Source organism: Cynocephalus volans, chromosome 13 (genome assembly GCF_027409185.1).
Source record: "Cynocephalus volans isolate mCynVol1 chromosome 13, mCynVol1.pri, whole genome shotgun sequence".
In the NCBI taxonomy this organism is placed as follows: Eukaryota; Metazoa; Chordata; class Mammalia; order Dermoptera; family Cynocephalidae; genus Cynocephalus; species Cynocephalus volans.
The window spans coordinates 48,759,518-48,774,657 of record NC_084472.1 but is presented as its reverse complement, the minus strand read 5'-3'; the positions used below and the strand labels follow the sequence as shown (position 1 = coordinate 48,774,657).

The window sequence follows — 15,140 nt, the reverse complement described above, 5'->3', positions numbered from 1 at the left end:
TAGATTTCCCCCTTAATACTGCTTTTGCAATAGCCCACAGGTTTTGGTATGATGTGTCATTATTTTCATTAGTTTCAAAACATTTTTTGATTTCCTGATTAATTTCTTCTTGGACCCATGTGTCATGAAGTAGAATGTTGTTTAATTTCCATGTTTTTGTATAGTTTCTAGAGTTGCATTTATTATTGATTTCTAATTTTAATCCATTTGATTGGAAAAAATACATGAAATAATTCCAATTTTGCTGAATTTGTTGAGACTTGCTTTGTGACCTAACATGTTGTCTATCCTGAAGAATGTTCCATGTGCTTATAAGAATGAATATTCTGAGGTTGTTGGATGGAAAGTTCTATAGATATCTGGCAAATGCAATTTGTCTAAAGTATGTTTAGATCTTCTGTTTCTCTATTGATTTTTTGCCTAGATGATCTGTCCAATGATGAGAGTGGGGTGTTCAGGTCCCCCGCTATTATGGTGTTAGTGTCTATCTCTTTCTTTAGATCGAATAGCGTTTGCTGTGTAAATCTGGTTGCTCTGACATTGGGTGCATATATATTTAAGATTTTTATGTCTTCTTGATGGGTACTTTCACCCTTATATAGTGGCCTTCTTTATCTCTTTTTATGGTTTTTGCTTGAAAGTCTATTTTGTCTGATATAAGAATAGCTACTCCAGCTCATTTTTCATTTCTATTTGCATAATATATCTTTTTCCATCCTTTCATTCTTACTCTATGTGTGTCTTTACAGGTAAAGTGAGTCTCCTGAAGGCAGCATATTTTTGGGTCCATCTTTTTAATCCAGTCAGTCCGTCTGTGTCTTTTGAACGGGGAATTTAATCCCTTTACATTCAGAGTTATTATTGAAAGGTGTTGATTTACTCCTAGCATTTTACTGATTTTTGTTTAGATATCGTAAGTATGTTTTATTCCTTTCTTTTTAATTTTTCTGTTTATCTTCTGTATTTGCTGGTTTCTTGCAGTGATAGACAAATTACTTTTTTTCTTTTGTTAGCATATTTGTTTTGCTGGAAAGTATTGTTCTTTCTCAAGTATTCATGGCAGTGGTGGTTATTTTTGTGGTATCAAACCCAGTACTTCTTTGAGAATTTCTTGTAGGGCTGGTCATGTGATAGTGAACTCCCACAGTTTTTGTTTGTCTGAGAATTATACTATTTGTCCTTCATTTCAGAAGGATAGCTTTGCTGGGTAAAGTATTCTTGGCTGGCAATTTTTGTCCTTTAGTGTTTTGAATATATCATTCCATTCTTTTCTGGCTTTTAGGGTTTCTGATGAAAAGTCTGATGTTATCCTGATTGGGGCTCCATTATAGGTGACTTGCTGCTTCTCTCTTGCAGCTTTTAAGATTCTCTCTTTGTCTTTGAGTTTTGCCAGTTTGATTATCACATGTCTTGGAGAGGATCATTTTGGGTTGAATGTGTTTGGGGATCTTTGGGCTTCCTGAATCTAGAGATCTGTGACTTTCCCTATACCTGGGAAGTTTTCTGTTATTATTTCATTGAATATGTTTTCAATGCCATTTCCTTTTCCTCCCCTTCCTGAATACCCATGATTTGAATATTTGACTTCTTTTTTTTTCTTTCCTATATAAAGATGACCGGTAAGGGGATCTTAACCCTTGACTTGGAGTTGTCAGCACCACGCTCAGCCAGTGAGCACACTGGCCATCCCTGTATAGGATCCGAACCCATGGCCTTGGTGTTATCAGCACCACACTCTCCTGAGTGAGCCATGGGCCGTCCCTAAATATTTGACTTCTTAAGGTTATCTCTAGTCTCTTTTAGATTTTCTTCAATATATTTATTCTTTTTCTGGTCTGCTTGTGTTAATTCAAAAGCCTGTCTTCAAGGTCAGAAATTCTCTCTTCTACTTGTTCAAGTCTGCTGGTTAAACTCTCTGTGTGTTTTTTTATTTTGTTGAATGACTCCTTCAGCTCCACAAGCTCAGCTACATTCTTTTTCAAGGCATTTATTTGTTTGTACATTTCTTCTTTCCAATTCATTATATTTTTTCTCATTTCATTGTATTGTCTAATTGAGTTTCATTGTATCTCATTTAGTTTCCTTAGAACAGTTACTCTAGGTTCCTTGTCTGTCATTTCAAAGACTTCCTGCTCTATAGGATCTAGTGATTGAGAGTGATTATTTTCCTTTGGTGGCAATGTACTTTCTTTGATTTTTCATATTTCTGGTATCTTTCCTTTGGTGATTTGTCATTGTGGCTGGGGGTATCACAGTCCTGTGTTTCACCCTGATGTCTGGTTTGGATTCTGAAGGGACTGACACTTCTGGTTAGCAGGAACTAGCCTGGGCTGGGGTTCCCACAGCACCTGCCTGTTCTGGGACAGCTGGCTCAGGGTGTGGGGGCCCCAAGGCTCTTAAGTCTTTCCCGGGGGTGGGGATCTGCCAGGCCAGAGGTCCCACCTGACTGCCTTCTCTGGCATGGCTGGCTCAGGGTGAGGGGTCTGAGGCTCCTAAGTCTCTCCTGGGGGTGGAGAACAGCCTGGGCTGGAAGTCTCACCCCGCCTGCCTTATCCAGCATGGCTCGCTTGCATTGTGGGTGCCCCGAGCCTCTTAAGTTTCTCCCAGCAGTGGGGACCAGCCTGGGCTGGAATCCTCCCTCACCTGCTTTCTCGGGCCCAGCAGGCTCAGGGCATGTAGGCCCAGATGCTCTAAAGTCTCTCTACACCGTGGGGAACAACCTGAACTAGTGTCCCGCAGCACACAGTTCCTGCCTGTTCCAGCGCAGATCTCTGGTCTTCTGTGGTTGATCCTTAATGGTTGCAAATTGGTCATTCTGTGGGAGAGAGTGACACCAGGAACCGACTATTCTGCCATCTTGACCAGAACTCCCCCCAACTGTTTCCATTCTTGTATTTCAGTATCCTTGACTTGCAGAATTTCTAGAACTTTTCTATCTTTAGCTTCAGATTTCTGTTTTTCCAATTCTGGGACAGCTGCATCCGGCGTAGGCCTCAGGCTGCTTCTACTCATGATGGAAAGGGGCAGACAGCCAGTGGGTACAAGCAGATCACATGGCGAGAGGAAGCAAAAAAACGTGTACTCATTCTTTTATATTCAGAAGGATTTAGAGGTCCTCTGGGCCACGCAGCAGCCTCCTAGCTTATCCCATTCAAAGATGGAGGTGGGAAGATATAGTGTTGGCTGAGGACAAGATGTAAGCATAAAGCAACCAGAGCCAAAGAACAGGCTGAGACTTCATAAAAGATTTCTTTAAACAAGGAAAATGTAACCAAGACAGAAAATTGGAGAGATTCCTGAGGGCTAGAAGAGTTTGAATAGAAGTGACTTATCTCTGGGCTAGGAAATCCTATCAAAGAAGGAGGGGGAGGGAAAGATGTGTGCCAAATCTCAAGATTAAGGTTCTGGGGCTAAACACTAAGGCAAATCCTTGCTGATGTTGGTTCTCAAATATGGGTCAAGGGAATGGGACATTCAGATAAGTGTTATAAGGAGCCAAATTGCTAGTAAGACTGTAAAGGGGAGAGGAACAGTTGTGTGTACTCAATCACGGTGTTGTAATAAGATGGCTGAGAGTTTAGTTTTAGAGACAAAGAAAATTATGCAAGTTTTACTTTGGACTCATATTTAGTCTAAGGAGAAAATGACCAATGGTCAATTGTCCAAATAAAGGCTTGATTATTTAGCCACTACTCAACCAAGGGCACCTTTGTGCCACTGGCCTAGAGTGAGGTCATGGGTCCTGTGCACACTCCTTGTTCCCATAGGAAGGTCTACTTTGATGTGGGTCTCTTTGCTGCACTTCTTTCAAACCATAGATCCCAAAGGATACTTATGAAGTGTTAGATTGCAGGAATTGGTTAGGCGGGAAAAATAAGCTCTTTCAGAAAGGGCTCTAGAGGTAATACTTGGGATGGAGGGAATTATTCATCACAAGGGGTTTATAGTCTCAGGGGAGAAATTATGGGGAGCTTAAAATGCTTTAGCTTCCACTTGACTGAAGTATCTTAATTTCTCTGTAAACTGCTTGATTCACAAATGAGGTTCCTGAGGCTGCTTCTCTCTGATCCTTTTTTTAATCTTCAATGGGCTGTTTTTTATTAAAGTGTCCATATCATCACATTAAAAATACCTGTCCAGGGAAAGAAATCTCACAATTTTCCTTGGGAACCTGACTTAGGTACTTCTTTCCATTGAAGATGGATTACAATTAACCCACATCATATTTTAGTAACTGCTTTAGCCACTTAAAGAAAATAATCTGTTGTGTCTTCCCTTTTTTCTTCCTTCTTTTTAAAAAATTTTTCCTTTTATATTTCTTCTGCATTTTTGAAATGAAAGAAATCTATGTTAAAATATTATTGTGATCATAAGTTTAATCAAATATATGTGCAATTTTTTAGTCTTCTGAAATTCAGTCTCTTACTTTGACACTAACTTTATATTTCACATGAATTCTGATAATATCTCTACAACTTTTTGATCACTCCCAATCCTACTCTCTTGAATGCCTTGGCTTCTCATCAGCACCTCTAAAAACAAAAATTATCTGCATGCCTAGTCCTTCATCCTCTGGCTATCAGCTGAACACCATGATTCCTGCTGCAAACGTCATGATGTGGCTTTTGATACAGATGGACCAACTTTTCAGCAAAATCCATCCTTCTACCACTCACTGGGAAAAGGAAAGTGTCTACTATATTAGGTGGAAATGGGAGGGCCCAACCTTGGGACTGAAGGTATCACCAGTCTACAGGGGAATGTTTTTGTTTTGTTCAAAATTAATACAATGAACAAAATATAGGGTTTCCATAGATAATTTGTAATTCTTATATTTTAAGTGTAGGAAAATCAATGCTTTCGGAACTGGGCTGACATTCAAGGCAGTGAAAACACTGAAACAAATAGAATAGCAACTGCTCCACCAGAGAAATGCTCTCATTTTAGATGAGCCTCTTTGGCCAGTTCAGGCACCAGTTTCAGGACACCTGTGTGAAACAAATTGGCTCAGTGACATGACATTTAGCTGTGCTAAGAGCTCTGAAAGCAAAGAAAAGCTCCTTTTGCCTACAAAGTGCAGCTTCCCTGCAATTCAGAGTATAGAGTGAGAATCAAATACGTACTGGCAAGACGTTCATTTTCAAATGATGAAATAGTCGGAATTCGTTGTACAAATAACATGCAATTACACAGCAGAGTCAAATCTCAAGGCATTTTATAATAATTAATGTCAACACATATAAATAATTGCTGCAGAATAACTGGCAAAAATATTGCAAAATGGAAATGAGGATTATTCTGCTATCTAAAACTGCAATATTTGATAGAAATATAGCACACCGATAACTCTAAGCAAAGGCTTTGAGACATGAACATCTCTAGGAACCCAATCCACTCATTAATCCCCAAAGAACAGCATCATGCAATATTTCTGAGTAATCCCAGTTCCTCATAGCCTAGCTTTTTGAAAAGACTCTAGAGAGTAACCCTTGAACTCTGCCCAGGCCAAGTTCCACATTTGTTAGTTGATTTCCAATTTGGGGGAGAACTGGGGCAGAAAAATAGCATGGATGAAACTGACCAGCCTTCCCACTATGACAATGTCAGAACTGAAAGGAATAGTGGAAATCATTTGGCCTTCTCCTCTACCATCCACCTGTTTCAAAGATGAGGAAATGGTGACACCAACTTTATAATGATTTGCAGAAATGAGGCCCCAAGATTACCTATCTGTTGAAGTTTTCATATTACAGTGCAGCTCACTGTTTCCCAGGGACACTTCATTTGCCTATGGAGGCTAGGATCGGAGATGTAGTTATGTAATAAGAAGAGGAAATATTTTTCCATCACAACTATGTAAATCTTTATTGATGGGTCAGAGGATGTGTAATGCAAATGTATGTGTAATTATCTTTCCTTTCTCATGGTCATAGAGAAATTCAGCTTTATTTGTGCAGAAAGCAGATCTTTGGGGCAGGGCTTCAGTGATTCATCTCGTGTAAAACTCGAAGGTCTTTCAGATAACTTTGGAGGAAAGAGAGTCTCTCTCCACACTTGGCAAAATCAAATTTTTCTTTTCCTACGTGTGCCTTTCTCTGTTTCTCAAGGTAACTAATAAGACGTCTCCACCAAGAATCATGAAATGTTTTCTGCTTGAGAGAGAACAGGGATGTTTACTGTAGTATAAGGCATTTAGAAACCAATACCGAATAGCTGGAAGTTAACTGCTTCTGACAGTGATGTAGAGAATATTTGGTTTCCTAGAAAAGAGGGTGCTTATTTATTTTTTCTTTTCTAAGCAATCACGTAGAATACATATGAGATCCTATTCCTTTTGGATTGTATATAGGTTATGCAAAAATACTTGATGAGTGACTGAATATATATTTTAAACATCTATAAATTCTTAGCCCGGAATACAATGTCCATTGTTTTGTGATTTTAGATAAAGTTCAACAATTACTGACTGCTTTACAAAGAATCATTTATTTATATAACTATATATAATAGTTTTATTATGTAGGCTACATTTATGTTCTATTTTATATTATGTAATAGTTATATAATTACTTTTATTAATAATCCTCACTTAAAGTTTAAAACAAAAAATCTACTAAAGAGACTAAATGTTTTAATTAATTAATTAATTAATTAATTTTTTAGAGGCATTTTAAATTCACAACAAAATTGAGTGGAAGGTACAGAGATTTCCCAAATATCCCCTGAACCCTCATATCCACAGCCTCCCCTCTATCAAAATCTGCACCAGGGTAGCGCGTGAGACCAAATATCTTTTAATCATGGATTAAAAACGAAATGAAAGAAACTACTCCTTTTTTCATTAAACTTTAGCTTTTGGGGTCATTTTTCACATGATTCAATAGAAGAGTTTCACACGCTGCACCAACTCAAGAAATAAAAGGAAAGTATAAGTGGGATGTCGGACCTCAATAAATAAATTTACAAGAGGAGAATGACTATGCATTTAAAAAAGGAAAAGAAATAAACACACCATGAATAAAAATAAATAGTTAATTACCAGTAAAAAAAATAGCGAACTTCTGTTGTATCAGTCATGTTGGAAGAACCAGATAAAGGTCATTCTACACATTTTTTTTTTTTATACTTCCTTTTAAAGTCAGAGAATATAGATGAAATCAAAAGAATGTAGTAGACAATGAACCAATGAGGAGAATACTAAACTAAAACAAAAAACTTCCCTTTTCTGTTGCGTAGAGTTCATTTCAGAAGTGAAGAAGAGACTGTGTCTTCTGAATTCTTTGACTGGAATTGTGTTTCTAGTTGTCTTGGAATTTGGAAATTTGGGGCTGTTAGACTTCCCACATCTTTTTCATTTAATTCCTTTCAATATGGTTTGGGGGGCTATTTTTCCTCAAGCTTTTGCACACAACTCTATTCTGTGGATGCGATGTGCACTGAGAAAAGAGGAAATAAATCTAATTCCCCCTTGGCAGATCTTTGATGCCTTTTAATTCTAACCTTGCTACATCTAGAGGATTTACGATTTCTTAGAGCTGTCTCTGTTGGGTTGGAAAAATATAGCTTATCTCACAAATATATTTTATTGCTGTTACCATCATAGGTATTACAAAACATCCTATCTCACATGAGCTGCTGAGTCACCTGTTCTTAACTAAGAGATGAAAGCCATAAAATCGATTTTAAAATGCTGTGCTCAGAGAAAGAAAAAAAAAAAAAAGTCAAATGGCACATGAGAAATCATGAGAAATCACCAGGGTGTGTAAAGTGTGTATAATAGCTTGAGAGTCTCCTTCCATTCCTACCTTCCTTCAAATAAATGAAATATTACTTTGGAAATTGGAAATCTTTTTTTCCCTGATAATTAATTATTTTATATATATATATTTCAGCAGCTGGCCAGTATGGAAATCTGAACCGTTGACCTTGGTGTCATAACATCACACTCTAACCAACTGAGCTAACCAGCCAGCCCCTCAGTAATAATTCTTAAAGGTGAAGAGATATTTAACTGATTAAAGAATGCTAAAGCAGCCATCCAAGTATTGGTTCATCAGGAATCAATGTGGCATATTTAAATACAACCAACAGAAACTAAGTGAGAATATGATGGAAGATATCACTTGATTAGGAACTTCCTAGTGAGCAGGACATATTAATTCCAGCACCCACCACATCATTGTTTTATAGAATCACTTGACCTTCCTATCCTCATATTATCATATTGTCTGTCAGTGGAGTGTGCTGTGGAAAGACTCCCAGGAAATCAGTCTAAAAGCATGAGAGCTAGGATCCAAGGGACTGACAATGTTGGAAAAGAAAATCCTAGTACCAGGGTCACAGGTCAATCCATCTTTCCAAGGGATAAAAAGGTCAAAATGATACACTTTTGCCAAGACATCCTTGCTATTACTCCTTTGTTATTATGAAAAAGAAAGGAAAATGCATTACACTGACTTCTTCCTGCTCCGAAGCCTCGGTCGACTGACAGCGTTGGGAATGGCACAGGCCGGAGAGTGAACTGCGGGTGAGGGTATCCACAGGTGGGAGAGGGGAGGATTCCCGGGTACTGGGCACTTTCTAGGGTTGGCACAGGGATGGCACTCACGACAGCTGCAAAACAAAGATGTTAATGATTTTTTTGAATCCTGTGTATTCAACTAACAAGCAAAAAGGATACAGCTGAATTTTCAGATCCTTCCATCCATGCACACTCTTCATAGTATCACATAGGCTCCCTTACGTAAGTCATTCTACAAACCCCTCTTCTTACATTAGAAAAGACAGTTCACTCCTCAAGCATCTTATTATGGAACACCACCCAGCGGCTTAAAATTTTCCATGGTTCCAAACAAAGAAATGATTAATCAAGTTACCATAAAGCCACCTTAATGTTTGGTCTTTTTGTTCGTTTGTCTCATTCTTTCTTCTAAGGCATTAGAAATGTTAGGTTGTTCACAAATCAAATATATTGTATAGGCTGGGCTGAGAAAGTGTTGGGAATTGCCCACTAATTCTGCAAAAGCATGTATTGCTATTGAGGGATAGTCTAAAGAGAGAAAAATAGGGTATATTCACAATACTCACACTTGGGATTTACCTTTAAATAGAAAATACCTTGTAATAGCCAAAGCAGTGCAGGTGAGTGACACGTTATTTTACATGTAACTGAATGTTTTCTGAGAATACCAACCTTTTCAATTACATGAGCTAGAACGAACAGATATAAAACTCAGAATATCTTTTACTTAGTATTGTTTAATTCTATTATTTAATAGTTACTCAACTATATCATATTATGAAATATTTATTCTAGTTGTAGTCAATCTCCACCTTACATTATCTTATAAAATGTTTTGTATTCCCTATCACTTATTACCAGAAAATAAAATTTAAGCTGGCTACAGAAATGATCAGTTTTGGCAGTATATGTCTGTCTATGAAATTAATTATGTTATTACTGCTATATGAGGGTACTTCAAAAATTCTGTGGAAGGATTCATTTTCTCTTTTAATTCTATTTTCCTACTAACTTTTTGAAATACCTTGTATATGTGATTTTTGTTTAATTATTCTCTAATGCCAATCATTGGAGTTCAACAGGTACCTACATGCACATTTACCAAAGGAAAACCTTTCTTTTTTTAACCATATTCCTCATCTAATAAATAAGTTCATAATTCATAATTATAGACACAAATTACATTGTGCTATTACTATAATTCAATAAGAAATAACATGCTGTTTTTTACATTTTCTAAATTTAAAATGCAGATTAATTTTATTAAATGGACATTTTAAATTAAAAGGGCTGCTACTAGTAAACTAGCTTTTAAAACTGCATTCCAGAGTTGGTTTTTTCAGTGTATTTATAATATTCTTTTTTTTTTTTTTTTTTTTTTGTCTTTTTCGTGACCGGTACTCAGCCAGTGAGTGCACCGGCCATTCCTATATAGGATCTGAACCCACAGCGGGAGCGACGCTGCCCTCCCAGCGCCGCACTCTCTGAGTGCGCCACGGTCTCGGCCCTATAATATTCTTGAAATGTATATGAACATGTTTATTTTAATTGAAAAACCAAGTCAGATTTTTTCAGATAAAGAGTTTTGATTGACTGGTTTGACAATGAGGAAAGATTCTGCTAAATAAGTTACAAGACGGGTATTTCCCCTAAATAGAATCAAAAACATTATTTAATAAGATAAAACATTTTATCAAAAAATTGCTTTATAAAGTTACATTATAAGTGATGTTTCAATTTTCCTAACTCCGTTTTTATATATTTGTTACACAAGGTGCCAATAAGTGGAAAAAATTTGTAGGACTACTTTTTGTATTTTCTTTTTAATTCACACATAATAATTGTTCATATTTATGGGATACAGTATGATGTTTCAATACAATGTATAAATTGTGTAAAAATCAAATCAGGGTATTTAGCCTATCCATCACCTCATACATTTATCATTTCTTTGTGATAAGAATATTCAAAATCTTCTCTTGTAGCTATTTTGAAATATACAATATAATACCTATTGTTAAACATAGTCACCCTACTGTGCAATAGAACTCAAGAACATATTCTGGTCATCTAGCTGTAACTTTGCACCCATTGACCAGTCTCTCCCTATCTCTCTTGTCCCCTTTCCCTCCCCAGCCTCTGTTAACCACTATTCTACTCTCTACTTCCATGTGATCATGATTACTTGATAAGTTTTGGTATAGATTTTTATCTCCTAGAGAATAAAAAAATAAATAGCTTGAATAAGAAACACATACTTTTGCAGCCAGATGGTTTCTAAAACTTTTACTTGCAGCATAATTGAAGAATCTCATCTCATTGTTAGTTAAAAGATTATTTAAAATAACGGAATATAAGTTCACTGTTTGATTTTGGCATGTAATTTGGGAGAAGTTCAAATCATTGAGTGATTGCTATAAAAATCTCATTATTCTAACACCCATACATATGAGCAAACAAGGCTTTTCAGTGTTTAGATTGATGAAAAGAAAATATTGGAATAGAATTTATGCAATAAGTAACATTCATACATGGTTATATGCAATTAACATACAAAAAAAGCCCCATTCATGTCATTAAATGATAAAATTCCAATAAAATCTGACTTTATACATAATTGTGCAGAAACACTAATTGCAATGCTAATCCAGAAGAAAAAAATAACAGTTTTAAGACTTATGTCCACAGGAGATAGAAATATAAAATAATATTTCAGTTTTAAAAAATTTTTTGCTGCAAAGAAGTAAGATAATCAGTAAAAGACTTAATCATAAAAATAGATCTCATTTGTATATTATTCTGTGGGGAAAGTGAATTGTAGATACTAGTTTCAGGAGTAAAAAGTGATGTAAATTTTTGTCTGTTAAAGAGGAGCTCCCACATGTATTTTGTAAAGGTACAATGGTGAAATTCAAATCACAATGGCATTTTTATATTTCTGGATTTACTTAAAAGAGAGTAAACTTTCATATTTCACAGATATTTAACTTATAAGAAAATATTTTAAATATTAAATTTAAAATGTGTGAGGGAATACATAGTTTTTCTAAATTATTTTAGAAAAGACTTGAATTAAAATTTCAGAATAAATATTTTTTATACAAAAAGTAAATTGTAGATATACTAATACTCACTCCAGAAAAAGGAAAAATTTAAAAACAACAAAGAAACTTTTAAAAAGAATCAGAGTCTCAAGCCAAATACCAGCCAAAATGATAATAAATTCCATAAAAAAAGAGGTTATAAGGTTATAATTTTGTTGTCTTTGTATCTCTCACTGTGCAGTACTAGAGATACTTCACATTGTCAAGTGAGTTAAAAAGAAGAATTTCTAGCAGTACCATTTAGAAATCTGCCATTTTAACCCACTGGAGACTTTTTAAGTGGCTAGATGTATTATTTAGTCTTGTGCGGTATTTAGTTACTACAGCTATAATAATAATAATAGTAGTCTTGAACACATTTGTAATAAAAACCATACAATGGCATAAAGTCTGTTTTTATACAATTCAAATTCCCAGATTCCAAGGCAGTCAGTTGAATTATTTCACCCATGTTACTGATCAAACGGGATCACTGCATAATCATTCTGGTTGATTGTCAGGTTGTAAAACATTCCATGTATTGACAATTTTTATTCATCAATAAATGTGACAATGACAGTCTCCTTTAGATACAGAAGACACCCACTACACAAATTGTGCATATTTCCTCATCAACATTATTATATTATTATAATATAAGCAATAATGTTATTAACCAACATTTTATAATACACTTAGAAAAAGAGTTCTGTAAGTATCTCTGGTACAAAGCCAAATAAATTTGGATGGAGAAACATAAAACAATTTGGCAACCCACAGAATCTATAAGTTAGAGAACTAAGAGAACCCAAGAGACTAAATTTATATTCCAGTTGAGTCCTTTATTACTGAAGAAAGAAATTTTTTCTTTCTAGTAGTCTTGAATTTTGGCCACTGACCTTATTACAAAGGGTTTGCAAATAATGAAAATTCTTTAAAAAATAGTACATCTACTTTATGATTCTGCATCTCAAAAATGCTCATTATTTTATTTACTGACATGAAATAGAATAGTCAGTATTCTGAAGCTTTGGTTTTGAAGTATTTTGATCTATGTTTCATTTCTGAAAGGGCACAGAAGTCTACATTTATTTATAACAAAAATAATCATCCTAAAGTAAATTGAATAAAGCCCTATGTGTATTCATGTATCTTTTGATATTTTTCCTCTAGATGTCAGTTTTTAGAGCCAGAAACACACACACACACACACACACACACACAAACACACACACACACACACACACACACACACACACACACACACACACACACCCCAACTCAAAGCATTTGCTGCACTGATATGTTTATGTAAAACAGCTTGGAGAGGGATAACATCAAGCATTTTCAATAAATCACTGCTCTCTGGCCAAATATGACAAGAAATCTGTCTTGACACAGCCTGCTGACAATTGAATTTATATCTGACACTGATGCACAAAGATTTTTCAAGTAGAAATTCCCTCACCAAATTACAAAGCTCCCTGAACAGGGGCACTTTGGTATTTGAAAACATTTACAACATTCTTTAAAATGTTAGCACTAAATGCGACCTGTAGGAGTTCTAAAGTGAAGATTTTTTTAAAAGCTACAAATTTTAAGAAATAAAACCCTCCCTAGATATTTCTCAGCACGGTACTTGACAGAATTGAGAGATTTTCTGAAGAGTAGAGGGGGCCATATACAATAAGCATAATGGTAGGTTGAGGTGGAAAGACTGAGTGAAATGATTTCTCACTCTGCTTCTTCCTACCGTCCCTTTTCTGCGATGACCTGTATATAAATATATCAGGAATATTTGGGAGTTTAGTGTCTATTGCCCTTGATAAATATTCATATCTCCTTTACATTTTCAGGTATTCTTTGACATTCAGGTGTCCCAGAATGGCATCCACAAGTATCCACAAATGTCATTAAGGGCTCCTTTGGGGAAAGAAACAACATTCACAAATATGTGATTTGTAGTTATTATTAAAATGGTAGTAAAGAGCCCACCAAAATGCTGAAGTCGAACTGCCTGGGTCCATTACCTAGTTCTGCCACCTGCTAGTGAATAAGTGTCATAGCCAGTATCTAAGATGATCCCACCTCATGGTATGCACATCCTCATGAGATCCCCTGCACATTTTACCAGGGTTGGTCTGGTGACCAGTAGAAGGTGGCAGAAATGATGGTATGCCACTTCCAAGATTAGGTTTTAAAAGATTGCTTGCTATTTCTCTCTGTCTCTTAGATCACTCACTCTGGGAAAGGCCAGGTGTCATGTCTTGAGGACATGCCAGCTTGGGACTCTGAGCCAGAGCCATCCAGCTGACTTGCTCCTGATTCCTGACTCTCAGAAGCTGTTGAGAAAGTAAACGATTATTGTTTTATGATGCTACATTTTGGGGTAATATGTTATACAATGATAATTTTATGTACATTGACTTGAGCAAATTGTTCAACCTCTCTACTTCTGTTTCCCCGTCTATAACTGGAGAGGAGAATAGTACCAGTTTTATGGTGTGGTCGTGGGGATTAAAGAGATCATCCGCAGAGAAGTGCAACAGAGTGGGGGGCAGGAGTCAGTACCCCACAGATGCTGGTTATTGTCACTGATTTGCAGGGCTCCAACAGAGCCACCTAAGACGGGACTGAATACCATTGCATTGGAAATATCATTTAAAACACTTGTCTTACATTTGAAAAAAGGACTGCAATACATTAAGATAGAGTCAAATAAAGAGTGATTTTTATTCAAATTTGAACCTGAGAGAATTATGACCCCGTAAGGTTTTTGAAATCGGAAAGAAAAGCTCTTCCCCCAGAGGAGAAAAAGAACTGAAATTATGATCATAAAACAAAATTTGGATTCAAATTCTGGCTCTGTAATTTATAAGCTAAGGGAAAGCCCTTAATTGATCGAAGTCTAGCCAGCCCATTTTTAATGTGGTTTATACACACTTTTACGAGATGAGATATGATGTGGGGATGGACTGGCCCAGTGGCTATAAAAATATATTAAGTGTAGCTATAAAAATGTATTAAGAGCAAATGAAATGCACAAGTAAGCAGGAAACTTTAAGACCCCTGCAACCTCCTGTAGCCTTCACTCCCTCCTACCTGGGTCTTCTCAACTGAGATCTTCCTGAATGAGATATGATTATGAAGTCCAGAAATATGAAATAGTTGTGAATATCTGGATATACATTTTGATGCCATGAGTATCGGACAGAAAATTAGGCTTTAGGCAAGATGTGTTATGATCTGGGTCTGTAGGATTCCTTCCAGTTAAGCTTAAGGTATCATACTTCTTCCTTCTAAGCAGACCAGAGTAACATTCCCAAGACACGGTGAACACATTTCCCTCACTCATTTATAAGTTATTCCAGACCCCTCAAAAATCTTGATTCAGACAGGAAAGATCCTGAAATAAAAGATAGCACATTTTGTTGTAGAAATCTCTAAGACATTACAAATTAAATTAGGTGACATACATCTTAAAAAGAAAGGGATTTGTATTTTTTATTTTGCTCTAGAAAACCTTTCTAAAATCT

General features: G+C 36.0%; 1 protein-coding gene across 1 annotated transcript in view; it reads right to left on the bottom strand.

The window, feature by feature from the left end:
- The window catches only part of DCC (DCC netrin 1 receptor), a 770,973-nt gene that overhangs the window by 31,248 nt on the left and 724,585 nt on the right, over positions 1–15,140 (bottom strand). Inside the window, exon 27 of the mRNA XM_063076686.1 lies at positions 8,452–8,613. Coding sequence (XP_062932756.1) covers positions 8,452–8,613 — 162 coding nt within the window. The remainder of the gene's footprint in view (positions 1–8,451; positions 8,614–15,140) is intronic.